The sequence below is a fragment of the Pempheris klunzingeri genome, chromosome 1, assembly GCF_042242105.1.
Source record: "Pempheris klunzingeri isolate RE-2024b chromosome 1, fPemKlu1.hap1, whole genome shotgun sequence".
Classification (NCBI taxonomy): domain Eukaryota; kingdom Metazoa; phylum Chordata; class Actinopteri; order Acropomatiformes; family Pempheridae; genus Pempheris; species Pempheris klunzingeri.
This window is the reverse complement of record NC_092012.1, coordinates 2,318,149-2,344,645: the sequence shown is the minus strand read 5'-3', so window position 1 is coordinate 2,344,645 and position 26,497 is coordinate 2,318,149. Positions and strand designations below refer to the sequence as shown.

At 41.9% G+C, this 26,497-nt stretch overlaps 2 protein-coding genes across 4 annotated transcripts in view; one reads left to right on the top strand and one right to left on the bottom strand.

Moving 5' to 3' along the window:
• Positions 1-682: 682 nt before the first annotated feature.
• On the top strand, positions 683-6,742 carry rab11a (RAB11a, member RAS oncogene family). The gene is made up of 5 exons (XM_070829163.1): positions 683-836; positions 2,618-2,813; positions 3,419-3,612; positions 4,584-4,664; positions 5,898-6,742. The coding sequence occupies exons 1-5, from the start codon at positions 797-799 to the stop codon at positions 6,032-6,034; spliced, it is 648 nt and encodes a 215-aa protein (XP_070685264.1). The 5' UTR covers positions 683-796; the 3' UTR covers positions 6,035-6,742.
• Positions 6,743-12,819: 6,077 nt separating this feature from the next.
• LOC139199894 (multiple epidermal growth factor-like domains protein 11) overlaps positions 12,820-26,497 on the bottom strand; it is a 111,103-nt gene continuing 97,425 nt past the window's right edge. Inside the window, exons 15-25 of one of the 3 annotated variants that reach the window (XM_070829101.1) lie at positions 21,998-22,126; positions 21,489-21,617; positions 20,628-20,756; positions 19,093-19,221; positions 17,628-17,882; positions 17,134-17,142; positions 16,806-16,960; positions 16,160-16,229; positions 15,992-16,045; positions 13,848-14,066; positions 12,820-13,025 (exon numbers count right to left, since the gene is read on the bottom strand). In XM_070829101.1, coding sequence (XP_070685202.1) covers positions 12,820-13,025; positions 13,848-14,066; positions 15,992-16,045; positions 16,160-16,229; positions 16,806-16,960; positions 17,134-17,142; positions 17,628-17,882; positions 19,093-19,221; positions 20,628-20,756; positions 21,489-21,617; positions 21,998-22,126 — 1,484 coding nt within the window. The remainder of the gene's footprint in view (positions 13,026-13,847; positions 14,067-15,991; positions 16,046-16,159; positions 16,230-16,805; positions 16,961-17,133; positions 17,143-17,627; positions 17,883-19,092; positions 19,222-20,627; positions 20,757-21,488; positions 21,618-21,997; positions 22,127-26,497) is intronic. The other 2 variants (XM_070829094.1, XM_070829110.1) reach the window with 2 other exon arrangements.

Sequence of the window (26,497 nt, the reverse complement as noted above, 5' to 3'; positions counted from 1 at the left end):
ACAAACAGTGAATATTTGGAAATAATGCAGCTACTTTTTCAGCTAAATCTGACATTTGGCCTCAACAAGGTCAAACTATCCCATATTTAATCAAATATTTTATATTTTAATAAAAAAGTACAAATGACTTTTTTCTTTCTTATGTCCTGCTGCGTTAACCCTCCTAATGTGGGTTTGACCCCTCGGTTGTTCTTATAAATCTTTTATAAAAAGAAAAACATTAAAGTAGTAAAACAAAAATAAAAGAATCTCAGAGAGAAAAAAAGTAGTGCAAAAGTTATAATACAAGAATTACACACACAATCTTATATGTAATGCCTATATAATAAATGAAGATTTCTAAAAATAAATGTATATTACTGTGGTAAGAATATAAAACATTGTAATACTGCAGGAGCAGGTTTACAGTAGTGATAACATGATGTCACATATGTCATATACAATAATATATCAGGGGGACATTTTTCTGCAAAACTAGTACTTCTTTGATACTTTACATACATTTAGCTGATGATACTTTTTTACTGAATTATGATTTTGAGTGTAAATTTGTCCCAAACTCACTTTACTCACTGTAAACATAAAAAAAAGTGCTGTGCAGTTCCTCTTCTGCCCGCTGGGGGTCGGAGTTCTGTGTGCGCGCTACCTGCAGGCTGCCAGAGAACAAGAAGAAGAAGAAGAAATTGCGGAAGTACGGCTTCCAAACAGATTCCCGTTGGAAGAGTAAAAAACAGTAGATCGCCTTCCATTCTTTAAATCTAATTAAATCTTGGACTAACCGATTCTCAGTAAGACGATGGGCACTAGAGATGACGAATATGATTATTTGTTCAAAGGTAAAACAACGTTTTTTTTCATTATTGTTAGCTACATCTCTCCGGCACTGTTAGCTGACAGGCTAAACAGGCCAGCTGATTAACTGTCAGGCTATGCTAACGTAGCCGCCGTCAACCTTTGTGCTCTGAACGCTTTTCACCGAGCTTTCCGAGAAATGTCAGCAAGTTTAATCGGCCTGCGCGACACAAAACCACCTTCCTCTGCAGCGTGGACGTAAAAGTAGCAGTTGATTCGACGCGTTACGTTACTTATCGCCAAACGGCGGGGCGTCTTGAACGTTGGCTAACGTTAGCAGTTAGCCGATGTTAGCTGCCACCAGTGGGCGCGGACCAGCCTCACGTCGGACACACCTAACGTTACCCGTTATCACATTATCCCCAGAGGATCCAAGCAGCCGAGCGGACTGGAGCCTTAACAGCACCGACACGTTTTAGGGGAAAACATCTAATCAAGTGTTTCTAGAGAATCATGCCGCTAGCTAGCTAGGCTGTGTTAGCTTGTGTTTGTTAGCTGCACTAAAGCTTGTATTGGCAAACAATAAGGTGAGTGAAAATGCAAAGTAAACAGGCTGGGATCCGATTTAACATCAATAAAGGCTGGTGTAGATGTTATTAAGATAAACTATTAAGGCTGGGGAGTAAAAACTGTGCACAGCTACATGATTTATATGTCATGTTCTACATTTTGTGGTTGTGTGTTATGTGTATATGTTCAGTGTCGGTGACACACAGAACAACATAAACCAAACATTTATGGTGTCCTAAATTACTGTGGATGCACCATAATATGAGCAAAACACTCAAATATTGACACACCAGCCCTGAGATGACCAGTATGTGGGAGAATAACAGATGGAAGTGAATAAACAGGAGGTTAATACATCCTTTACCTTCTGCAGAGGCTTCATTTGTCATATTCACAGACTAATGTTGATATTGTGCCTATTATAGGGGAATAAACACACCACTAAAGACAGCAGTGTATCAGAATCCAGAGTAATATTCTAGATTATTTTTAAAAAGTAGGAAGAAATGTAAACACTACAGCGCTTAAGTATGAGAATTAGAGACATGCTCACAATATTGCATTCAATTTTGACTACAAATAACATTAATACTAGAACTAATCAATGTTTTAATCAATGATTAATCTTGCAAATTTTGTTTCTTGATAAATCAAGTGATCATTTTATGGAAGAAATGTTATAAAATTGTGAAAAACATCACAACAACAGTGTGATGTCATCAGATGACTTATGTTATACTCAACTCAGTATCACAGGAATCAGATGGAAGCAAAGAGTGTTTGAAGTTTTAGCTTAAGTTATTGATTATTATTGATTGGTTATTAAGAAAACTACGCAGCCATCAGTTAACTAATAGTTGCAGTTAAAAAATGTCCATTAATATGCGAGGAAAGATCCGAGAGCAGTGTTCAAACAACAAGTACGTAAACTGTACATTTTCAAACATAACTTAATTAATTAGGATCCCTGTTAGTCACTCCTAAGGTAGCAACCACACAAATAAACTCTACATCATAATGACAATAACGGTTATGTCATTAAAAATCCAAGACGAAAGAACAACAACTAACCAAAAAACAAGCAAACTTAAAAAAAAATAGACTCATCAATAAAGCTACTAATAACAAGAAGAACCTCCATCATGTTTAAATAGTCTGAAATATTTGACATGGCTCTAAAATGATGGTGGTACCAGTGAAATCAGTGTCCGGCAACATGACTGATGCCTGTTTTTCTCTCCGCTCTGTGCTTCAGTGGTTCTTATCGGTGACTCAGGTGTGGGGAAGAGTAACCTGCTGTCCCGTTTCACCCGCAATGAGTTCAACCTGGAGAGCAAGAGCACCATCGGAGTGGAGTTCGCCACGCGCAGCATCCAGGTGGACGGCAAGACGGTGAAGGCCCAGATCTGGGATACGGCCGGCCAGGAGCGCTACCGGGCCATCACGTCGGCGTGAGTACGGAGGAGGAGGGTCAGGAGGTCACTGCTGTGAACAACTAATTCATGACCTGTGAAAAATGACCAGACACCTCAGTGAACAATAGCTGAGACACAGCTTTACATCATTACACAGAATACAGAGTGATCGTACTCAGACTGATGGGGCAGCTCGGCTGAAAACATGATTTGATGTTTGTTAGCTGAGATTTTTATTTATTATCACATTTTTGGTCAAAAAACTCTTATAAACAATTCAGATTAGATGTTTTTGTGTTTAAAAATGTTCATGTTTTTCTTGTTACATAGTAAAACCACACATGAATAATCATAGTACGCTGTATTATGTGGCTTACTGCTGGCTAGCTAACACGATAACAAGAGCAACGTATCAAACCAACAAGGTTTTGATTATTTTGTGCCATTAACAGTTAAAATATATCATTAATCCAGCAACAAACTAGCTAAGCTGTATGTAGACCAGAACAATCAGATGAACCTCAGAAATATCAGCTGAGACACCTGAACTCAGGCCTGTATTATCCAGTGAAGTGGCTCTGATGATGATGATGATGATGATGATGATGATGATGATGATGATGATGATGACTCTCCTGCAGGTACTACCGTGGAGCGGTGGGGGCTCTGCTGGTCTACGACATCGCCAAGCATCTAACCTACGAGAATGTGGAGCGCTGGCTGAAGGAGCTGAGAGATCACGCCGACAGCAACATCGTCATCATGCTGGTGGGCAACAAGAGCGACCTGCGCCACCTCCGGGCTGTTCCCACCGACGAGGCACGGGCCTTCGCTGGTGAGACCGCCATCTTTTATCTCTAACCTTTGACCTTTATTTTATTAGACACACTTTACTGAAAAAATACTGTCCTGTTTAAACATTTTGTTGTCTAAATGATTAAGTAGGTCTGACAGCATTAAGGAAAGGATCCCTGTAAGATCCTTTTGGTTGAACGGCAGCCGTTATATCGCTCTCTGCACATACACCAGACTCCATTCACTAAAACAGTAATTTTACCTTGCTACCTCGTGGAGTTGCCGGTTTACCAGTTTGTGTTATTGTGTGTCTTTGCTGTATTAAAGGGTTAATTTGGATTGAGCACAATACTTGTCTAACACACTAAAACACATATTAACTAACCAATCGAGGCAGCGGTAGACTAGAAACTCCTGTGTTCTGCAAAGTAAAATGACTATTTTTATCAGTGGAGTCTGGTGTGTGTGCAGAGAGCCATATAACGGCAGTTTCTGGTTAAACAAAAAGGATCTTCCAGGTCTCTCACTGTAGGGGTAGTTATGTTTGAAACCAAACCAAGAGCTGTTTAAAACCAGAAGAATAACTCCCCAAAGCATTAACTAAAGGAGACTAACATACAAATGATAAAATACTACAAAGCATCTGCACCCAGTCTCTCACACAGAGGCCAGGTTTTGCTGTTTTAGATGATTAAATAACACTTTTATAAGGAATGAAAGCTGAATCTCATGTTGTCAGTCCACTTATTCACTCTTTGACTGATCAAACATCTCACACAGAGTTTTACAGGTTAAAAATGAGACTCCACATGTTGCCTGTTTGTGACGAATGTCTTCTAATAATCAGTCTTCTAATGATTCTGATACCATGTTGTGAAGACGACGTGTTTCTAACTACGTCGGCACGAGTTTTCCTTCACATGTTTCAGTTTCTGGGGTCGGACCGGTCTGCTATCTCTGGAATGTCACATATCTGAAACACGGTTAACGCTGCTGCTCTTTGCCCTGCAGAGAAGAACGGTTTATCTTTCCTGGAGACGTCGGCTCTGGACTCCACCAACGTCGAGACGGCCTTCCAGACCATCCTGACAGGTCTGTGTGTCCTCAAACACGTCCTGTCCTCGACTCTTAACACAGTGAGAAACAAGATCAGCAGACTTGACGTTTATGGAGGAGATGATTCACAGTTCGGTGCTGTTACAGGTGTTTTTATGATCAGCTGGTGTTTTTACGAGGGCGATTACAGCGAGAGCTTTATTACATGATGTTGACTGAACGGATCGTCGTTTAGGAGTGGCAGCCCTTCAGTCATCACGAGTGGGATGACCGGCTGTGGAGATAACACCGCTGTCTGTTTAATGTCCAGCGGTTGGTGTCTGACACAGTCTTCACGAGGAACGGCACGAAAAACAGCCTCCACAGAGCCGGAGAATACAGTCTGCTAACACCAGGCTGTCATTTGGCACTGTTTAGGGTTCAAACTGGTGCTGAGAATCCTTGAAAAGTGCTTAGATTTTGAATAAAGTGCTTGAAAGTGCTTTAAAAAGTAATGGGGTTAGTCTAATAAATCACTATCTGACAGAATGATTGTCTTCTCAGACTAAATGAGTCCAAAGGTGCTGGAAAAGCTTAAAAATGCACCTTGAAAATTCTTTAAAAGTGCTTTGGAAAAGCCATAAAAACATTATTTAACAGGTTAAATGTTAAAAATGCATAAAATATCTTCCAGGTCCGTCTCTGTAGGGATCCTCTCCATCATGCTGTCACACACTTACTGGCTAAAACAAGCACTTTTAGGGGACCTACTGTGATCAGGTGCAGCTGTCCCAAAGATTTACATCACAACCATTACAGCCTGTTTGGTGGCTGCTGAGTCTTCTGGACCAAGTCCAAAACCTTTTGCTTCCACCAGCCACTGAATCCAAAATAAGTAAAACAAGAAATAGGACCCAGGTCTAAAAATACTGAATACTTTATGCTTTTGATCAGGAACAGTCGCCCCAAAAGCTGTTTGCATACCAGACTCCATTGACAAAAACAGTCATTTTACTTTGCCCTTAAGGATTACGTTGCAGCCACTGCAGCTGAGATGATCTACTGGACCGTTTCCAACACTTTCTGTTCCCATCAGTCATTCAGGCACCAAAATGTGTAAAATTCAGGCCCAGTTTTAAAAATATTAGATTCTCTCTTACTGAAGGGAAGAAGACAGTGTGACCACAGCAGGACGTCTTTCTGTTCACCTACTGATCCACAGGCTCTCTGTCTCCTTTAATTGACCTCTCCAACTAACGTACCCTCCTCCCTCCCTCCGTCTCCCGTCAGAGATCTACCGTATCGTCTCCCAGAAGCAGATGTCGGAGCGCCAGGAGAGCGACATGTCGCCTAGCAACAACGTGGTCAACATCCAGGTGCAGCCCACTGAGAACAAACCAAAGATGCAGTGCTGTCAGAACATCTAGCCCGGCCACGGATCTGCTGCTACCCCTCCTACACCCCTTTCTCCCCCCCCTGCTCTCCACAGTCCTCCCTCCTCCCCCGCCCAGCTCACAACGCCCCCCCTCCTCCTCCCCCTCCCCTCAGAAAATAGACTGCCTCTGTGTACTGTGAGGTGTGGGAGGGACGAGCCACAGCTTCAGGGCTGTGACCCCAACTCTGCACCTACCTGTACCCGCCTCATCCGAACCCCCCCACCCCCCGCCCCCCGTCCCCTGTCCCAGGTAAATATATCCCAGTATAAGAAGTCACCGCGTGGGGTGGCCCCCCCAGGCAGAGCCCCTCTGTCGTTAGGCTACTGCAGGACAGCAGGCAGCAGGCATTTCATATCACTTTAGATTTCATTACTGTAGATGCGCTGACATGTCACAAAAATGTCTTAATATATGAATGTGATTTTGTTCTCTTCATACTTTGTGCTACTTTGATTTCTCACATTTTTTATGATCTTTCTCTTGTCTTGTATCATATCTACGACTAGGTATGTATGAATTTAAAGCACATCAAAGTTGCTCTGAAGTGTATTCCTATATACAAGCTTCTCCTCTGTCATTTTAGCCCCCCCCCACCCTGCCCTCTCCCCCCTTTTTAGTGCAATGTACTGTTTTGGAAACCACGTGGATGTACGGAGCCCCGTGTAGACACGTGCGCTCCGGTAGTGTCTCGCCATTTTGATCTGATTGCTGTGAATACGACGCTAGTGAAACGTAGAAACCTTTTGCATTTGCCGAGCTTCAGTTTTGGCGCAGCGGGAAGGTCGGGCACGAGCGTAGTGGTCGTCGTCGCTGTGTTTCATGACGGGAGGCAGGCTCGGGCCAGCTTTGCATGTCTTTTTTTTTGAGAGAGGACACTCTGCTGCGCTGCATGTTTTTAATCCGACTCTACGTGGAACACTATCATTGCCTTTGAGGCTGTCTGGGTTTTAGGCCGTCGCAGTGAAAGCTGAACACGACTCATTCGGACCGTCACGTTGTCCCACCTTTAGTCTCAGTGTGGCGTCACGCTGAGTTTATACTGAGAAGGGTTTTTCTGATTGAAGACGCGTTGGTCCATCGGGCTTTCCTGCTCCAGCACTAGGAGAACAGTATGCATTCATTTTCAACACATTTGACTACAACTATGCAGAAACTAGCACATGGCTGTTTGGGGTTTTGTTCCTCTTAGTGCACCTCTATAGCAAATGAAGGAATTAAAACAGCTAAAGTATGAGTAACTGAGGTAGTATTCTAGTCTGACACTTATTATACTCAGTAATACTAATAATATTAATAGTAACGGTATAATCAAAACTCTCCTGTCTAGCAAGTGATGCTTTGCATGTAACCACAGAACTGTAGTTAGGACGCACTGAGAAAGTAAATGGAAAACGTCTTTCACCCACTTCATGAGTGTGAAACTGTCAAACTCTTTGCACTGAACCTTAATAGCTGATCTAGTAAACACGCTTTCTCGTCTAGGATTTAGATTTTTGCTGCACATTGAGAATCTGGACCTCTTTTGTCAGATCAGACGCACCGTGTTTAAGATGGTGCCACTTTTCAAAAACCAAAATATGACGTTCAGCACTGCAGGAACACAGGCTGAGTCTCAGAAGTCTTTCCGTAAATCCTCCGAATAACTGACACACACTCACACACAAAGAGGTTTGATGGAGTTTCTCCTCTGTTGAGCTTTAAAATCCCAAACACAAGGAATGGAGGAAAAACTGGAGGGATTCAGCCGCACTCTCGCTAACTTCTGGTCACAGTGCCTCCTTCACCGCGTGTACCTGTCTGAAAACGCCTCCCACTCACCTGCCAACAACCCACCGTGATCATACCCGCCTCCTTAACCAATAACCTTGCTCCGTCTGTCCCTGGAGGAGACGGACGGCCGCGTCGTCCCCGTCACATTAAGCCTACGTACACCGAGCTGCCTCTGACTTCAACACAATGCATGGCTTTCTGTACGACCGCAACTCCACGTCGTATCGCCTTATGTAGCTGACATTGTCATTACTGTCCATGAAATCTGCAGAAGGGTTTAGGCTTGGCTAACTAGTGTGACATGCTAAACAAGTTAACTGTTGTGCCCAGTCCAGCCTGTAAACTGACAGATGCCTCGCTAACAACCTACTAGCTAAAAACTCCCCCCACCCCCCGAGTGTGTGTTCTGTTTCCGATTCCCAGGCCATAGCCGTGTCAGTGCGTGGTGGTGTTAGCAGACATATACGATGCCTGATCTTGGTGTGTGTGCATGTGTGTGTTTAGAGGCAGAGTGTAGATCGGTAGCCGTGGAGCGAGCGAGCGAGCAGGCCTGGCTGGCAGTGCCGACGGCGTTTATGTTGGGAAGAGACGGCGCCGCCAGCTGAGCCTCTTCAGACTCTCTAGCTGGCAATCTGTCGAAGAAGTGATTCCGTTTGTTTTTCTGAAAATATGATTTGACTGTTTCATGTACATCCATTGTTCTGTGTGTTTTTTTTTTTTTTTTTAGTGTGTTTTGATTTCTTTTTTTTTTTTTTTTTTACTATATTGAATTCTATAACTGACTGTAATTCCAGTGTAAACGTGTAAAAGAGTGAAATGATGTCATTTCAATGAATCTGGAGGGTTAAATGTGAGAGGGGGGTCAAAATGAATGGTTTTATGTTTTGTACAGATTGATAAATTGTACAATTGTGTCTATATCTTAAGTTATCAGTTCATCTTAATAAAGCGCACCAGTCATAAACCTTTACACCATCTTGGATTTTACTTGTCCTGTTGTTACGTCATCTCATTTATTTCGTAATTGTGGTGAAAATAAGACGTTTTAAATAAGAGGATAGCACGCCGCTAAACATTTCCAATTTTTAATTTGATTTGAAAGGGTTTTAATTCAGATCTGAGCAGAAATAATTAGTTTCTTCACAGACTAGTAATTGTTAACATTTTTGATTAAAGATTATTAATGGAGCAAAAACGACATTTCAAAAGGCTTCAGCTTTTCAGACGGTGTGTTGATTATCTTTGACAGTTTATTCGACAATACAAACAATTTAAAGATGTTTTTTTGGTAAATTTTGACTAATTTGACAAAACTAACAAACAATTTGATTAATCAGTGATCTCCCACCTAAACCCTCCACCCAGCTGTATCTATTTAATGTGTATATGTCTATATAACTGACTTTTTCCTTCTCACAAACTCAAATTAAATGAGCAGGTACCTACTTTGTGGACTGTCTGAGAACATTATCTCCAGTTTCTCTTTCATTAGTACCAAATTACAAAGTCCTCTCCAGAAAATTGACTGAGGAAGCACAGGAGCCACGAGATAAAGTGCCACTAAATCAGCTAATTAAGCAGAACGATGTCCCACTGGTGTTATTTAAGCTGATGAGACGTGAGTGCTGCTTGAAGCAGAGCAGAGAGATGCTGGGACACACTTCAGCTCCCCAGATTACCTGAACTAAGAGGTCTAATCAGTCCAAATAAGAGGAAACACCTGTGTGGGTCTTCAGAGCCCTCAGATGGGCTCAGTAAACATTTTCCGCTCAAGACTTTTTTACTTGACAAGAAAAACACAGAGATGTTACTAAAAAAACAAACACTAAGTTAGATTGTGAAAGAGACATCTTATAAATCAGTGGATACATTTTTTTTTTGAGCGTCACAACCCACACAGTCATAATGAAACTGATCCAGTCTAATGCAAAGTTAAATCATTTTATCCTCATTCAAATTCAACTGGAAGTTAGCCGGAGACATAATGCCAAGGTCAGTGGCTTCCTGTTGCCACTGAGCAGTTCTCTATACATCTGTGTGATTTGCATAATTTACAGTTGCTCAAATCGATCAGAGAAACCACGAGGAGCTTTTACTGCGAACCAAACATAGACTGTGAATAAGAAAGTGGTTTGTCAATTTATGGGCGTCGTCATTCTTGGTTTCTTGGTGTCATAAGGTAGCCTCCCGCCCTAAACCCCCCCAACCCTTCTTCCTGGTCTATCTTCCTCTAAATGGGACCATAAGTTACTAAATGAACATCCTGCTGTGCTGAAGAAGACTGTAAACTAGAGACTGAGAGCAGAAACTCATCAGGAAAATGTTCACTGAGCTGATAAATCAATGAATAATAAATAAATGAGTTGATGTTGATGATGGAGTCCCTCAAGGAAGCATTCTGGGCTTTTTTGTCTTCATACAGCAATACTTTGGGACAATATCATCAGTCAACATAATGTCGAAAACCACCATTATGCAGATGACACACAAATGTATATCAGTAATGGTTCAAATGTTCTTACAATCAGTTTGGGCTGCTTCTCTTAAATAAAAGTGCGAAGTAACATGTTATGATTAATAAACAACAGCTGCTAACAAGACATGACACCACTCCCCTGAGCTATGACAACTTTATTGAGTTTAGGGCTTCAAACAAAAAGACCAACAAGCAGCACTCGATACATCTACTGAAGCTGAAAGTATTATTTGGATCAAAGCTGAATTAAAGACATACAAGCAAGAGATAAAGTTGAAGCAAATGGAAGAAAAGTAGGAAACCAAGTACATGATAAAACAAAGCTGTTCACATCTGATTGTCAACATGTCCTGTTATTGCTATTTGCCATGGTATAATTAACGACATTTTAAACATAACTGACCTGAAAAATTTAGCAGGATTTCGCTCTATTTCATATGTAACGTGAGAAATAGTTTCCACAAGATTAGAAAAACATTTTCATTGTGTTTGGGAACAGAAATCTAGCGATTCTGTGATGACATTAGTGTCGAGGAGGTAAAAGTAAATAGAAAGTAAATTAAAGTAAATCTAACTATTGAAATCTTTGACGGTCACTGGTATTTTCATCGGAAATGTGTCACAAAATAAAAAGCTGCGACGAGAAGTCATTTAATTCAACTGAAAAACTGTTGCTACTATTTTGATAAATGATTTTAAATCTTTTAAATGCAGAGCAAGTAATTTCTGACCACTAGGGGTCTCTCGATCAAAGCAATAACAAAAGATGTAGTTTGATGTAGCAGCGTGAGATCATGGGAGTTAATGTTTTCACCACCATTGCCTGTGAAAATCTGTCACGACATGAATCGGTTAGAAATCATGTCCACAGACGAGGTAATAAAGTCTTTATTCACGTACGTTTATTCACATTATGTCGTTTAAATCTTATTAAACAGCTCCAGGTAACGTTAGCTGGAGTGTTAACTTGCTAACCTACGATTCGATGAGTCGACTGCTCATACGGCTGCTGGAGGTAACTTCAGCCGTGTGGTAATCAAACATCCGTCATCTGTGGTCAAAACAATAATCTTTAAAAGAACTCGTTGAACGTTGTTTTAACGTTACTGTACGCATCAGCCTCGTGGCATCATAGTGAGCTACATGAATATAAATGTATGTTTTTCTCTGGGTTTTAACATTGTTGGAAACTTATGGGTTAATGTAATAAAATATGTAATATAGGTCTAGTCGTCGTTTTTAGACATTTTGATGCAGAAATGTCACATATTTTACATTTGAGTCATTTTTCAGGCAAAATTTTAGGCTTTTTTTCCCCCTCATGTGATAAAACAAGACATTTACAGACGTCTTCACGGACGTTTGTTGGACATTTTTCACTATTTTAAAGACATTTTATTGGCCGAACAATTAACCAGTAATTATGAAAATATCCCCTACAGTGCATTTTCCAAAAAGCGTGTTTCAGATTGGAGTGGCTCCCATGTTGAGACAGTCAGATGGCAATAATCCGTTTGCACCAAAGGACATAAGAAGGGTATTTCCTGGCTAACTATTATATTTTGAATAATCTTTGGCATGCATGTGTATTAAGCTCGACACAACAAAATAAACTCACAATAATAATAATCATCACTAGTGTACAGTAAGTGTACAGCCAATACACCACTTTGTCTACAGTACATACAAAAAGATAATTCTTTAAAGAGAAAATATGGATCCCCCCTGCAGGATCTTTAAATATGTAAACCGGAAAAATAAGAAATGATGTGTAAAAATACCAGAACTATACAGGTAGAGGAAGTCTGACTAGACTGCAGTTTGTGTGCATTTGTTCACATGTTTTTCTTTGTCCTCAGTAGTGAGTAGTGAGCACCTTTTCTCCAGAGTCATATCGACCGTTTGATGCTCGGTGGATCCACCGAATCCAGGTGAGACGTGGACTTCATGCTCGTCTGCTGTACGCGCAGCTACACGAGTAACTCAGTCACTTTGTTCTTCTTGTCTTCTCGCCTTCGACGTTCCGCCGTCTGACTCAGGACGTGTTAAAAAAGATGGAGAGATGAGCGTACCATGAAAAAAAGGTAGGCTGTACTTGTGTGCGTGTGTACGTGTAGAATTCCCTCTGTTGGCGTTTTTGTTGATGAGGGGGAATTTACAAGACAACACAAATATGTTTCATCAACTGGCACAAAAACAGCTCGAACAGTTTGGATATAATACAGCGGTTAAAATATCAAACAGCAGTCTGAGCTCTGCGAGAAGCTGATTTTCACCCCGTTCACACACACACACACACACACACACACACACGAATAAATGATAAATCATAAATAATTAATAAATAGTAATCCCAACAAAATATGTCCTCGTGTCCTCATGTCTTCTGGATGTCCGCCCACACTCACCCATCAGAAACTACATGGATCTTCTCACGTTTCGTCCCAGTCCACAGTTCCCTGGTCCAGTGTCCAGTCTGGCTGCTGGGAGGGGGGACAGGACAGGTGGTGGTGGTGGTGGTGGTGGGGGTCTAGAGCAGCGAGCTGGTGGGGCTGCCGGGCAGCGGGGGGCTGTGGCTGTGCAGGGTGAGGCTGTGGCTGTGAGACGGGCTGGGGCGCACAGGCAGCAGGTCGTAGTGGCTCGGGATGTGGCTGTTCCTGGGCAGGTCGTACGGGTTCTGAGGGTAACTGGGAACCACCACGCCGCCGGCGCCCTGGACGATACTGATGGTTGGTTCTGGGAGACGGAGGAGGAATTCAAGTCAAACATTCACTTCTCAAATGTGAGAATGTGCTGTTTTTCACAGTTTTATATTATTCAGCGCTGTCAACCGATTTAAAAACACATAATTGCACAATTTGCTGTTTTACCACAAAATCTGATGCTGCTCATGTGGGGATTCTTGAATCTTTCTTAATTTAAGAGTTTGGTCTGACCTGCTCTTAAAGATATAAATATAAAATAAAGATTGATTGATTGAAAGTGTTGTTTTCACGTTTTTGTCCAGATCAGACAAATGAGAAATTAGATGTTAGTTCATGAGTTAGTAGGTGTGTTTGTTATCTTTGGACAGAGCACGTCTGGCTGGTTTCCTCTGTTTCAAGTCTTTGTGCTAAGCTAAGCTAAGCTAAGCTAAGCTAACTCCCGGCTGTAGCTTCACAGACAGACTGTTTTTTTTGTGTTTTGTACAGATTGTTCTTTGGATTTTAGGCCTGACGGAGGCTGACATGCAGCAAACAGTCCAGCCAGACAGGGATCAGACTCTCAGGTAGCCTACGGTGCTACAGGTGCGGTCATACAGATCAAAAACTCAAAGCAGCATATCTCACAAACTAATCTTTCCATTGTGTAAATACTGGAATGACAATTAGTCTGACAAGGATTTCATAATATCTCTCAGACTGCACTGATCAGATCCTCAAAAGATCAATATGTTGTGTGACAGTGTGCTCGTCATCAATTTTCTAGGATTTAGAGAAAAAAGCAGGAGAAAAATACAGAAAATAATCTAATTAATATTAAAGCTAACGCCCCCCCCCCCTGTGGCCTGAGGCGTACCCATGTCGTAGACGTTCTTGGCGGGTGCGGTGGTGGTGGTGGTGGTGGTGATGATGGCGGCAGAGCAGCAGTGCGTCATGTGGTCGTGGTGAGCCGGCGATTTCATCTCCACGTAGCTGCTCTCTGAGTGTTTGCACAGCCCCGGCGGGTCGTTGATGGTGGCGTACGGGTTTTCACTGTTCAGGGAGCAGGTGCTGGACAAGGAGCCCTTCATGTAGTCTAGAAGGAAAAAGAGACGCTCGGTGAGGAAAACTTGGAGGCTGAACTCAGCAGTGATGCTCGAAATCCCCATTAAAGGTCTCCACAGCAACGCTTAACTGCTGCTACCTCTGAGTTACATATTTTAATATCAATTTAAGAATGATGTTCTCCCCTAAAAGTCAAGACTACAAACACAGAATCTTTTAAAATCCTTTTCTAACCCAAAATTGTTCTCAAAACTGCACAACAGCGCTGCTTTTTCATTTACTGATGAAAAGTTAGAGAGCATTTTGTCATGTTTCATCATTTCCTGGTTCATCACCCTCGCTGTCATGACAAATTACATTTCTGCTTTTCAGAATAATTTATATATTCTATACATGTTTCTGATTTCGACAACAAATCCCATGAACAGAAAACCGTCCTTTGTTCTCGGCTTTGAGCCCATCGGTTCCTCCTGAATCTTTAAAAACAGGTCACTTATAGTTTCTGATTCCTAAAGCTGCTGCTCGTAGTAGGAAAGGGTGCATTTGTTTGGGACTATTTTCAGCGGCGGATTAATCCACATTTGGAGCTCTGGTGAATGTTTGGGGGGGCAGCATGATGGATGCAGATCAATTCACAGCTGCTTTATTTTCATGGGATTTGTTGTAAGGAATAAAAATGTAGAATATCAGTGGACTTTAGGAAACACACAGATTAAAGTAAAGGTTACATCAACAACAACATCAGCATTCAACGGCAGTTAAGGTTAAAACAACAACAAAGCATTCGTTAAGTGTGAGGGAGAGATTCTCCGGGCGAGTTTTGGGAGTGATTGGAGGGTGAAAGCAGGCCAGAGGAGGAGGAGGAGGAGGAGGAGGAGCTCCCCCCCGCAGGGAGGGACAACACAGAGGAGAGAGTTGGGTTCATCCTGCAGAGACACAAACACACCTGTAAGCACCTGCTGGTTCATGTCAGTCACATCAAAACAATCACAGTCATTGCATTCAAGGAAGAGAGAGCATTCAGGTACAGGTTTGGATCTGGAGGGTTTAATGCTGCACATTTAACCACATTTAATTCATTAAAAAATTGTTTTCTCATAATTTGGGCTTTTAGTTTAAGCAGACACAGGTGTTATATTCCTCTCCGCAAACCCACCAGACTCCACTGACAAAAACAGGAATTTTACCTCGCAGCATTATGGGAGTTGCTGGACTAAAGCTGCTTTGATTAGTTTGTTTGTTTGTGTTATTGAGTGTTACACAATTATTGTGGTGGATCTGAACTAAACGTTTGAAACACCAAAGTCAAACAATCACACAAACAAACTAACTGATGGAGGCAGCATTAGACCAGCGACTCCTGTGTAAAATTACTGTTTTTCTGAATGGAGTCTGGTGTGTGTGCAGAGAGCGATATAACGGCTGTTTGTGGTTAAACCAAAAGGATCTTCCAGGTCTCTCTCTGTAGGGATCCTTTCCATGATGCTGTCACACACTTAGAACAAGCTCTTTTAGTGGACCTACTGTGATCAGGTGCCATTGCAGCCTTTTCATGGCTGCTGGCTGAGGTGATCTACTGGACCAATTCCAACACTTTTAGTACCTACCACTCATTTAGACACCAGGATATGTACAAATAGGGCGGAATCTTCATAACTTTATGAGGTGGACGTCTTTCTGTTCACCTACAGGCTTCAGTATCTTTACACTGAGCTCAAACATACTGTTTTCTGTCACAGGCGATCAGATTCGGTGTGTCAGAGAGTTTCTACAGCAGCATCTCGTGTTACATGGGACGTGCAGCTGGATCCACGTCCAGCGTGACTTTCAACACAGAGGGTTCAAAATGCAAGACAGGCAGTCATTGGCTGAGGGCTGGGCTGTTTGAGCGAGAGGATTGGCTGGGGAGCGAGAGGTCGGCGAGGTCGCACTGGCTCAGTCCAGCTCACACTGTACCTCTGTAGCGCGGCTCCACGTGGTAGCTGTAGCGCCGGTCGATGCAGTAAACACCTGCACAGCAACAAGACAGAAAAGGCTCATTTCTTATAACACACCCAGGCGTCAAAGTTAAAGTTGTTAAAGAAACCAAAACGAAGCAGGTAAGGGAGAGAAACTGGGACTGACCCAGCTCGCTGAGGTTACAGTAGGCCCCCCACTCGGGAGCGCTGTTCCTGTACCGCTTCTTCGCCTTCATCTGGACAACATACGACAACACGTTAGAGAGCAGACACTAAAAACATTCCTACAGAGGGTGCAGAACACATCGTGTCCTCACGGAAACGTTGTTATGTTCACTTTAGTTCTATTTCATGTGCAGCTCCTGTTGTTTCTTTGTCATAAATGCATTAAAGCTGCTATACAAATAAAGTTTATCACTCTTTATTACCATTTCTACTATTATTATCATTAGTATTTGATTCTTTTCCTTTGTGGGAGTGTGAGATCCACTACAGTGACGCCAAACTGGACTAAACATTTCCTGAAGTTGTGTGCGAACAATCCTCCTTCACGTCTCCTCTTCTTCTACCAAGTTATAGAAGTTACTGAGATCATCGTGTTGTCACTACTGCTAATTCTTTATCTTCAGCCTTCAAGAAGTTATATTAATTGATTAAAAACGAGGCCTAAACAGAGCAGAAATTAATTCAAATTTCATTTTTCCCCCCTTTTGAATGTTCAGATTAAGTGAGTCTGACAGGTCACCTGCTGTGTGATGGATATGAGGCTCTATAAGTGAGCTTGAGCTGGAAAACTCAGTCCTCGGACCCACCTTGGCGGAGCTCCTCTTGTCCGGCTTGGCGTAGTGTGCGGCGTAGGTGCAGGGCCCCAGGGTGCGGTAGCTGGGGTTGGAGAAGCAGCGGCCTAGAGAGCTGTTACTGGGGGAGGACTCTGCAGAGGAGAGCAAGCCTGTGCACTGCAGCCCTGCTGTCACCACACGACATCAGCACATGTTCTTATTACCTTATCGGCCAAAGCTGCAAATTAAAATGAAGGAACTCCAACTGGAACCAGGAGGAGTCATTTTCTTTACCTGTTTATGGTTTATAGAAGGTTAAAGGGAGAGTTCGGATGTTTTTAAGTGGGGTTATGGGAGGCACTGAGAAGCTCTCTTCAAAGCTGCCAGACTCCATTTACAAAAATAGTAATTTTACGTTGCTGATCACGGGGGTTGCAAGTCTAATTCTGCTGTGACTAAGAAACTGACATGCTACTTTGGATTTGAACTAATCATTTAAAACTCCACAGTCACACAATAAGACAATTAAAACTAACTGATCGGGGCAGTGGTCGTCCAGCAACTCCCGTGCTCTGTGAGGTTAAAATTACTGTTTTTGTTAATGGAGTCTGGTGGCTTTGAAGCAAGCAAACAGAGGGAGAGAAAAGATTCAGTTCCCAGTCAGACGGCTGTGTAAACCTTCTTTAAGTGGCTAAAGTTTTCCTGCTGCCGCCCATTCACAGCAGTACTGTGTGTCTCTAACCAATTTCCAGTCATCAATAAGATTAATAATCAGCCCCCGTCCTTGTTTAGGCTGTCCAGTCTGCCTGGATGTGTGCAGAGAGAAAAGCACCTGGAAGGAAAAGAGGAAAACACCCAGAGATGTGGACGTCTCACCTGAGAGGGAGTAGTCGGTGGAGTTGATGTGCAGGGCCGGCGTGTAGGTGACGCTCGGCACGTGGTGGCCTTTCTCTCTCTGCCGATAGCGGAACCAGACGACCAGGCCGAGCATGGCCATGATGAGCAGCAGCAGGAAGATGATGCCCAGGACGGCGCCGGCTGACTGGCGCTCTGATGCCAGAGCCGGGCTGATCTTGGTGTAGGGGTTCAGCTCCTCCATCATCAGAGCCGCTGAGGAAAACGTGGACAGAGAACAAGGATTTTACATAAAGCCTAATGTACTGATCAATTTCCTCTCTACAGTTTCAAAATAAAAGTTCTCAAATGACTACCACACTTCCTTGAATCTGTGGTTGTTGTACAGAATAGATTTGTTATTTTTGACATATTTTGGTGTCTAAATGAGCTGTGGCACAGAGACACAGCTGTTTTATTGCTCTCTGCACACACACCAGACTCCATTGACAAAAACAGTGATTTTACCTCACAGACATTTTCTGGTCTACTGCTGCCTCGATCTACATATATTATATATTAACTATATATTAACTCTATTATGTTGGATCTGAACTAACCCTTTAAAACACCAAAGTCACACAGTCACACAAACTAACTGATAAGGAAGCAGCACTCCTTTGCTTTGTGAGATAAAACTTCTGTTTTTGTCATGAGAGTCTGGTATATTAGTCTAATAGTTATTTAGACACCAAAATATGTAAAAATAGAGCCCAAGTTTAAAAATATTGCAGTTATCCTTTATTTTTTGCATTCTGTCTTAGAAAACAATAACCTAAATCTACAGGTAGTAGATAAAATAAGAACATAACTTTGGCGTAAGTGTATCACGACTGCAAACACAACCATAAATGCAGGTCTAGTAAGGCTGCAGACATATTGATTCCATATTTATGAACCCAATTGTTGATACTGTTTATTTGTGTTGGCTGGATTTTTATTGTTTTCAGTGCATTCATTATGAAACGACAACTGGGAGCCTTAATGGCTTTAAAATATATCTTTTAATATATTTAATTTACAGACAAATGACTCAATGCTGCTGACTGATGCACCTGCAGCAGACTTTAGACGGGTCCTCCATGAGATGTTGCCTAGTTTGTCTTTGTCTGCATGTGCTAACTAAAAAGATATCCGTCTTGAAGGAATCCTATTTTAAAGCACAACTATATCAAAGCAGAAAAACATATTACACCATGATAAACAAGAGGAACTTCACAAATCTGCTGAGAGAAAGACAAAAAGCTTCTCACTGACAAATCCATCAGACATCAGAGAACTTTCATCTTATAGAAGCATCTTTCTATATCTTCTGTTTAATGTCTAAAATCTGTGTGTGTGTGTTCCCCTCTCATCTTATTCTTTATCATCTATTTGAACCTGCGTCTAAAGCAGCATCATCCCCCGCGGAGCCATTAGAGCTCACCCTGGTCACAGCGGATGCCTTTGAAGCCGATGCTGCAGTAGCAGGTTCCCGTCACGTAGTCGCAGGTGGCGTTGTTCATGCACTCGCACAGCTGCTGGCAGCCGTAGCCGAACGTCCCCGCAGGACACTCTGGGAGCGGGAGCAGAGGGTTAACAGCGCCGCAGATGTTACACAGCTGTAAACCGCAATTAACATTTTAACTTTGGGTAAAGTTCCGTCGTCCCTTTGTGGGCCGAGTCCCTTCAGCCTTTCATCTTACACCAACACTTGCATCATCGTTACTCCATCTTACATGAAACTGAGACAAAGTGTGCAGAAGGAAAACTTTGATAAAGATAAAAAAAAAAAACACACTTGGCTGCTGATAATGTGCAGAATTCATTCTTCACTCTTTTCTTTTGCTGCGGCAAAATCCACTTCATCAGTTTATATTTATTTAGTGTGCCGACTTCATTTGTGGTTCAACAAAATGTTTTTTAACTTTGCTATCATTGATGTAATCCTCATAATATATATATACCAGTCCTTTAGTTCTATTGTAGTCACTTCTCTATCAACACTTAGCAGTGGATGAAACCTCCTCTCACCATGTTGTACCAGAGTGGAATTTGATGTTATGACATTAATGTGTATATATTAATGTGTCAATCAGCTGCAAAACAGAGGGAGAAGAAACGATATCACATTTAAAGGGTGGAGAAATAAAAAATATAAGAAAAGATTTCACCATGAACCGTCCTCAGCTGATTACTCACATGAAGACGATTATTGTTTGTATTACAAGTTTGCTGAAATGTTATCTTTAACTATGCAAATGAGGCATTATCTAATTAAATATGCACTCGTTCCCACCACGAGTGCATGTTTTGTTGACACACTGGAGCAAAAACACATTACAGAGGAAATCATTTGTATTCCTCCATAAATCAGAAAAACTGCCAACAGCCATAAAAAAAAACTATTTTGTTTTGCCATGTTTTTGGGAATAAAACGTCCTTAATGACATATGAACAAACCTTTCTGTAAAAGCTTTCAAATTATAGAGAGGAACAGAACTGGAGGGTTTGTGTCTGAGAAAACGTCTGTGAGACGCAAACAGACAAAGTGCAGTAAAATAAACACCTGAATACGTATTTAGGACTTTTTATGGAAGCAGAATTCAAATGTTTTGGCCTGAAATGTCTCAACTTCAAACTTCAAACTGGGATCACTTTGTTTTCTTCTACTTGATGACACAAATACAGAATCATCATGTTACATGACTCATATAAATACTGGTTTAACCATTAAATCACACTTTAATCTGAAATATGAAAGGATTGTAATTCTTCTCATCATTTTTATTATTGCTGAAATATGAGCACAGACTTTGCATCATGATATCAGAATCATGTTATAATGACAATATGATGCCAGCTCCTAAAAAGATGAGGCCGTTCACCTTTCACCCTGATACTCATATATATATATATATTTGTTGCAGGTATCATAGTCTTCACTTAACAACAACACCACATGGACGTGGACAGACTCACTGAGCTCACAGCTCTGGCCGATGAAGCCCGTCCTGCAGGAACACTCCCCGGAGATGTGGTCGCAGTCCGCCCCGTTCTGACAGCGGCACACCTCGGCACACTGGGAGCCGTAGAAACCCGTCGGACAGCCTGAGGAGGAACCCACAACAACGGCACGTCCTTACAAGAGCCACTTCTCACCATCAGCTGCTGCTCTCCTCTAACTCAGGACCTGAGAGATGATCCACAAATCTGCAGGAGTGTTTGGAAGCAGCTTTCCTCAGATCGGCTAATCTGTTCTGTCGCAGTGGAACCAAAGTGGATCATCTCTGCAGACTGAACCAAACCCTGTTTGCATTTCAGGCAGATTTAAGCTCCACTCGGAGAACCTCTGGAGAGGTTACCTGTCCTGTGTGCTTCTCGTTTCTGCTGACGCAGCAACATGACGCTCACAAAGAAACACACCAAAGTTACATGGAGGAGAAAACAATGCAAACTTTTGAATTATTCCTTTAAAGTCATTTGTGTTTCTGATCCCTAATGATAAACACTGAGGAGCTTGTTTTCAGACTGGTTTACAGCAGTATTTTAATAATGATCCCCTCATTATTAAAATACTTCTATGCATCAGATTTTTAGAAAGAACAGATAAGCAACTCAATAATAAGTCTAACAACGTTTGAACGGTGACACCAGCAGAGTTTCTAGGCTTCTAGATGAAGGACTGAAGCATGTGTTTTTCTCTGTCGGCCACCAGATGGAGGTGCAGGTATGAGATATTCAAGGCAGGAGACCTCAGCGACTCCACTGCAAGAAGGAGTGAATCACTGTTTCCCTTATTAGATCTGTGTGTGTGTGTGTGTGTGTGTGTGTGTGACGTACGCTGAGTACAGTAGAGTCCCGTCCATCCAGGGCTGCAGTTGCACTCGCCGTCTGTAGCGCTGCACTGGGCTCCGTTGTGACAGTTACATGTGTGGATGCAGTCTGGGCCCCACGAGCCCTGAGGACACGCTGCCAATAACACCCATTAACACACACACACACACACACACACACACACACACACACACACACACACACACAGTCAGAGGGACAAAGATGAAGTAATGCACACAGACTGAGACACACTAACAAGCGTCACCAGCCTGAGGACCGGACGTGACAGCGATCAGGACGCTCTGTGCCTTCATTAGCTCCCCCACTGACTGACTGAGTGTGGTCGCTCTGTTCAATCTAAGATGGATCATTAACGTCACAGCTAAAGGGGTAATCGCTTTAAGCCTGGTTTTTTTGCCCCTCCCTCAACAAAACGTAATAATTTCAGTCAGCCGTGCTCTGGGAACCGAAGGACTGGGGTCGGTAAGTGCTGAGGTGAGGAGCAGAGATCTTACGTTTGGAGCAGTCCTCGCCGATCCACCCCGGGTAGCACTGACAGGAGCCGTCGATGGGGTTACAGGTGCCGTTGTTGGTGCACAGACACGTCTCGGCACAGGCTTTGCCAAACTTTCCACCGGGACACACTGTCGGCACACACAGGCATCAGATACAGTCAGTACTTGTGAGACCACCAAGGGCTTCAAGGGGTCGACCAAGGAGCATCAGACTTCTCAAACAGCATTTGATCCTTTTAGTGCTCAGAAAAGAAAAACACTATTTGTGTAGTTTTGCTCACAGTCACATGTGTGTGTGTGTGTGTGTGTGTGTGAGACTGAGGTGGAGGTTTAACCTGCCAAGACACCACCAGAACTTTCCAGAGTGAAAACACAGATGATGTTGAGACAAAAGGCTCTTTAGTCTCTTTAAGTGCTGGTTTACATCCCTTAATATGAGAGAAAGTAAAAGGTGTTGTTCACTAACTTCTTCTACAAAAAAAAGAAAACTAGATCATCAGTGACTCCACTCATGAGTGTTTCTGCTCTCTAAAGTTAATTCTTTGCAGTGTAGAGAACACAGTTGTTGTTTAAAGCTCCTTTACTGTCAAATATAAACCTACAGTGTTTAACAAATGTATCAGACCTCCACCCAGTGGAAGGTGTTTGCCTCCCCTGCCCTAAATTAACAGTATTGCTGATTACCAAAGTATTTCTTTAGTTCCTGTGATGGTTAATCCTCCAGTATGTGCAGCTCTTTAATCACAATGATGGATTTGAAATGATGTAAAAGGAATCTGGAGTAGAGGAACTGATGGACTGGACAAGTCAAAGTCCAGACTTGAATCCTATCGAACAGATCTGGGATTTATTGGTTTAAAAAATAGATCACACACTAATTTAATCCAAAGCAAGTCTGAGGGAACAGCTGGGAACTATTTGGAGCTCAATAACAAAAGAGACGGTGGAAAAGTCCATGAAAACAATCAGGGAGGTCAAACTAAATATTAAGATTTCTGGTTAAAACATGTGAATAAGGACTGTTTAGTTGTTCCAGTTTGTTATTTGTCTAATAAATAATAATACAATGTTTAATTTGAAACAGGTTTTTGACAGATTTCTAAAATATTTGTGTTTTTCTCGTTTCTATGACAGCTGGTCTGAGACATTTGTTAAGCTCTTTAAATACTCTGTATAGATCCTGTCACATCCATCATGCACATAATGGAACCATCATCATAGTTTTTACAACTTGTACATGTACACAGGCGCTAACACGTTCATGCTCAAGTTAAATGTGTGTTTTAAAATGCCGTCATGAACACGTCTCAGATCGTCTGTAGTTAAAACAAGCGGAGGGAAGTTTGGTTTTTACTCCAGAAGCCGGCTCAGCCCATCATAGACTGATTTCTTATTTCTACTTCTATATTTACCTCTTTTTACCTCGACCTGACTGGTGATTCTTCTGTGTCATTCTAACATATTCATCATATATTATTCATTATTATTATTATTATTATTAGTTTGTGTGTGTAAATGAATTGATCGTGTGTGTGCCTATGTTTGCACGCCTGCTGCCTCAAATTAGAGGGACAAATAGAGTATTTCGAGCTTGAAGTATCACTTTGCTGCACTCCTGTGATGTCTGATGAAGATAAATGCATGGTAAATAAAAGGTACTGAATGGGGTATTAACTCTAGTATTGTTAAAAAAAAAAAAAAAAAGCCCTAGTTACAAGTAAAAGTCCTGCACTTAATATACTTAAAGTACCAAAACTTAAAGTACTAATTTTGCAGAATGGGCCACTTCAGGATAATGAAGAAGTGGTTAGAAGAGTCGGCTACAATCTAATAATCAGTGATTCAACCAGAGAGAATGAACAAAGTGTGTAATTGGCCGCTTAGTGTCACTGCGTGCGTCACACTGAGCACTGGACAACCCTAACCCACCGCTGGAGGAGGACGGGACAGAAAGACAAGACTGACCGAAGGCTGCAGCGAAGGACGGTTCAAATGATTTCATGGAATCTGTTCTTCAGTATTTATCTTCCTGACAACATTCCTGGCTCATTGTGAAGTGAAGGAAATGTGGACGGCATGCTTCATATTTACAGTTAGTGTCTCTGTACATACACCATCGGGCTCCTGCATGTACATGAGAGTTATAATGAATTTATTGGTTCTTTTTACTGTTTCTGTGGTCTTTTTCTCTTTAAAACAGAAAAACCAAGGTTTGAAAACGTGCAGTGTATCGCCGCCTTTTTAATGTTGTGTTACATCCGTTTAATGACGGCAATTAGCATCAATAGGTGTGTATTAATTAGGCTTTTAAGGATACTGAATCATTAATATACAAGTGGCAATTTTAGAAACATTCTTAAAGTTTCATTAGTATTCGTCAAACTGTGATCACAGGGTTCAGGAGAAAAACGAAGGAGCACAACAATATGAACAAAGAAGGAAAAATGCAGGTGGGATTAAAGAAATAATCACATTTTTTTTGGAAGAAAATAACATTAAAAGGAAAATTAAGTGCTTTTTCATGAGTGCACAACAGGAAGCATCACTGACCTTCACTTCCCCTGTAACATTCAGTCCAACACTCACGTTAATCACTATTATTATCACACTCATCTTTCATTTAATGAGAAATTAGCTTTTCAGCTGACAACCTGAACCTGTGCCTACTTATGTCAAACAGTCTGAAATGAATCATCGCCGCTGATTTTTCCTGCAGTCAACAGGAAGAAAGAGCCGAGCAGGAAGAAGGGAGGAGATTTCTACAGAGTTAGTTTGTTTTCCAGTTAATCATTTTAGGGAAATGCACATCCTGTTGCTTAAGGATGTAATATTTCTGCTTTTTTTTTTTTTTTTTCCCAGATTTGACTAAATGTAGTCACACTGATAAAATATTGAGACACGGATACAGTAATGTCTGACGAGCCTGATGATATATTAATGTGCTCTGGGGTTTTTTGATTATTTCCAATTAACATGAGAGGACACACTGCTACTACTGCGTGTCATGTATCAGTGTGGTGCTCGGGTTCAGCTGGAATTTGTGGGTTTACCGAGTTAAAAGTGCTAAAAGTGTCTTGTGAAACTTCCCTAAACAGAGAAGCTCCACGGTGTTGCTGCCTGAGCAGGACAAACACAGGCTGAGGAGCGACTTCATGACTTTTTAAACACCCCAAAGTAAAAGTTAAGAGCTGGCATTCAAACCTTACCTCATGAAACCAGACTTTAACAATGTTTAATGAGTGTTTGAGATGCAGTTTGTGCTTCAGAAAACATCACAGTCGTATCACACGTTAATGAATGTGCACCATTTCCTCCTGATGTTAATGTTTAGGCCGCAGTTGGATAAGACAAATACATTATCTATACACGAGCTATGCAGAGATCCATTATTTTTACATTAATCCTCTGCGCTCATTTGCATTTTACAACACTTTCCACCTGTTACATAAAATGCATTGTCTTCATTAATAGGTCCGGCCTGTCTTTGCTTATTCTAGCCATTAGCCGGCCGTGCTTCACTAAAAGGATAAAACCCAGAAGGGGATTCTTCACTGTGAATGTGAGTGCAATAAAGTTCATTATGAATGCTTTAATGAAGTCCCTCCACTTACGTAACAGTTACCAATGTCTGACTAGTGTCTGTAAAGTTTGGATCAAAGTGAAACACCGTGCGTGCAGGACGTACGGAGACAACCAGGAGAGTTTAGCAAAAATAATTAGCAGGAGAGGGACCGCTCAGAAGCTCCCTGATGATCTTCTGGAAACTTTGCATGCAATTAATTTCTTAAGCGCGCTGGCTCTGTGGTGATGTCGCTCAGCCGGTACAACACTTTGGTCCAGAGTGAAATATCTGGACAACTGGTGGAGGGGGCGTAATGAAACTTGGTCCAGACATTCCCGACCTGACAGAGAGTCCTGCACTTTGGGTTTGATCTTTGTGACTCTGAGCTCTGGACGTAGAAACACTGGAAATGTTTCTTCTTTTATCTAAGGCTCTCTTTTCTTTTCTTTTCATCACGTCTGGCTTATTGTAATTAAAAGTCGCCTCCCGTCTCCAGCTCGCTCAAAACCCGGCTGTAAGATATTCAAGAAAATTTTAAGAGACAAGACCACAGATTTATCACTCGAGTCCTTCCAACGCTGCACCGGCCGCATGTTTGGTGTAGAATTTAATGGTCACTAAGTAATAATGTACAGCAAGCTGATCGTTAATGCAGAATGAACGGCGATGGGGTGATGAAGGACGCCGCTTATTCCACGGCTTTGTAATAAAAACATCAACATTTGACACAAAATAATAACTGAAAAACTATTTTACTGATTTAGCAACTGTCTGTGTAAGGAATAATAGGTGAGGTGAGGCGTCTGTTATCAGGAATGAATCAACACGTGGACGCTTATACCGCGGTCATTTACCAAAGAGAAAAAATTAAGGCCATTACTTTATATTTTCATGCTATAACTGAGTTTTCCTGGTAAAGCCTGAGGGTTTGACTAACA

Bases quoted from the DNA above. Each gene is read 5' to 3' on its own strand.
- rab11a (XM_070829163.1), top strand. From the start codon at position 797: ATGGGCACTAGAGATGACGAATATGATTATTTGTTCAAAG. The intron at 837-2,617 runs GTAAAACAACGT...TCTGTGCTTCAG, and splicing joins ATATGATTATTTGTTCAAAG to TGGTTCTTATCGGTGACTCA. The intron at 4,665-5,897 runs GTCTGTGTGTCC...GTCTCCCGTCAG, and splicing joins CTTCCAGACCATCCTGACAG to AGATCTACCGTATCGTCTCC.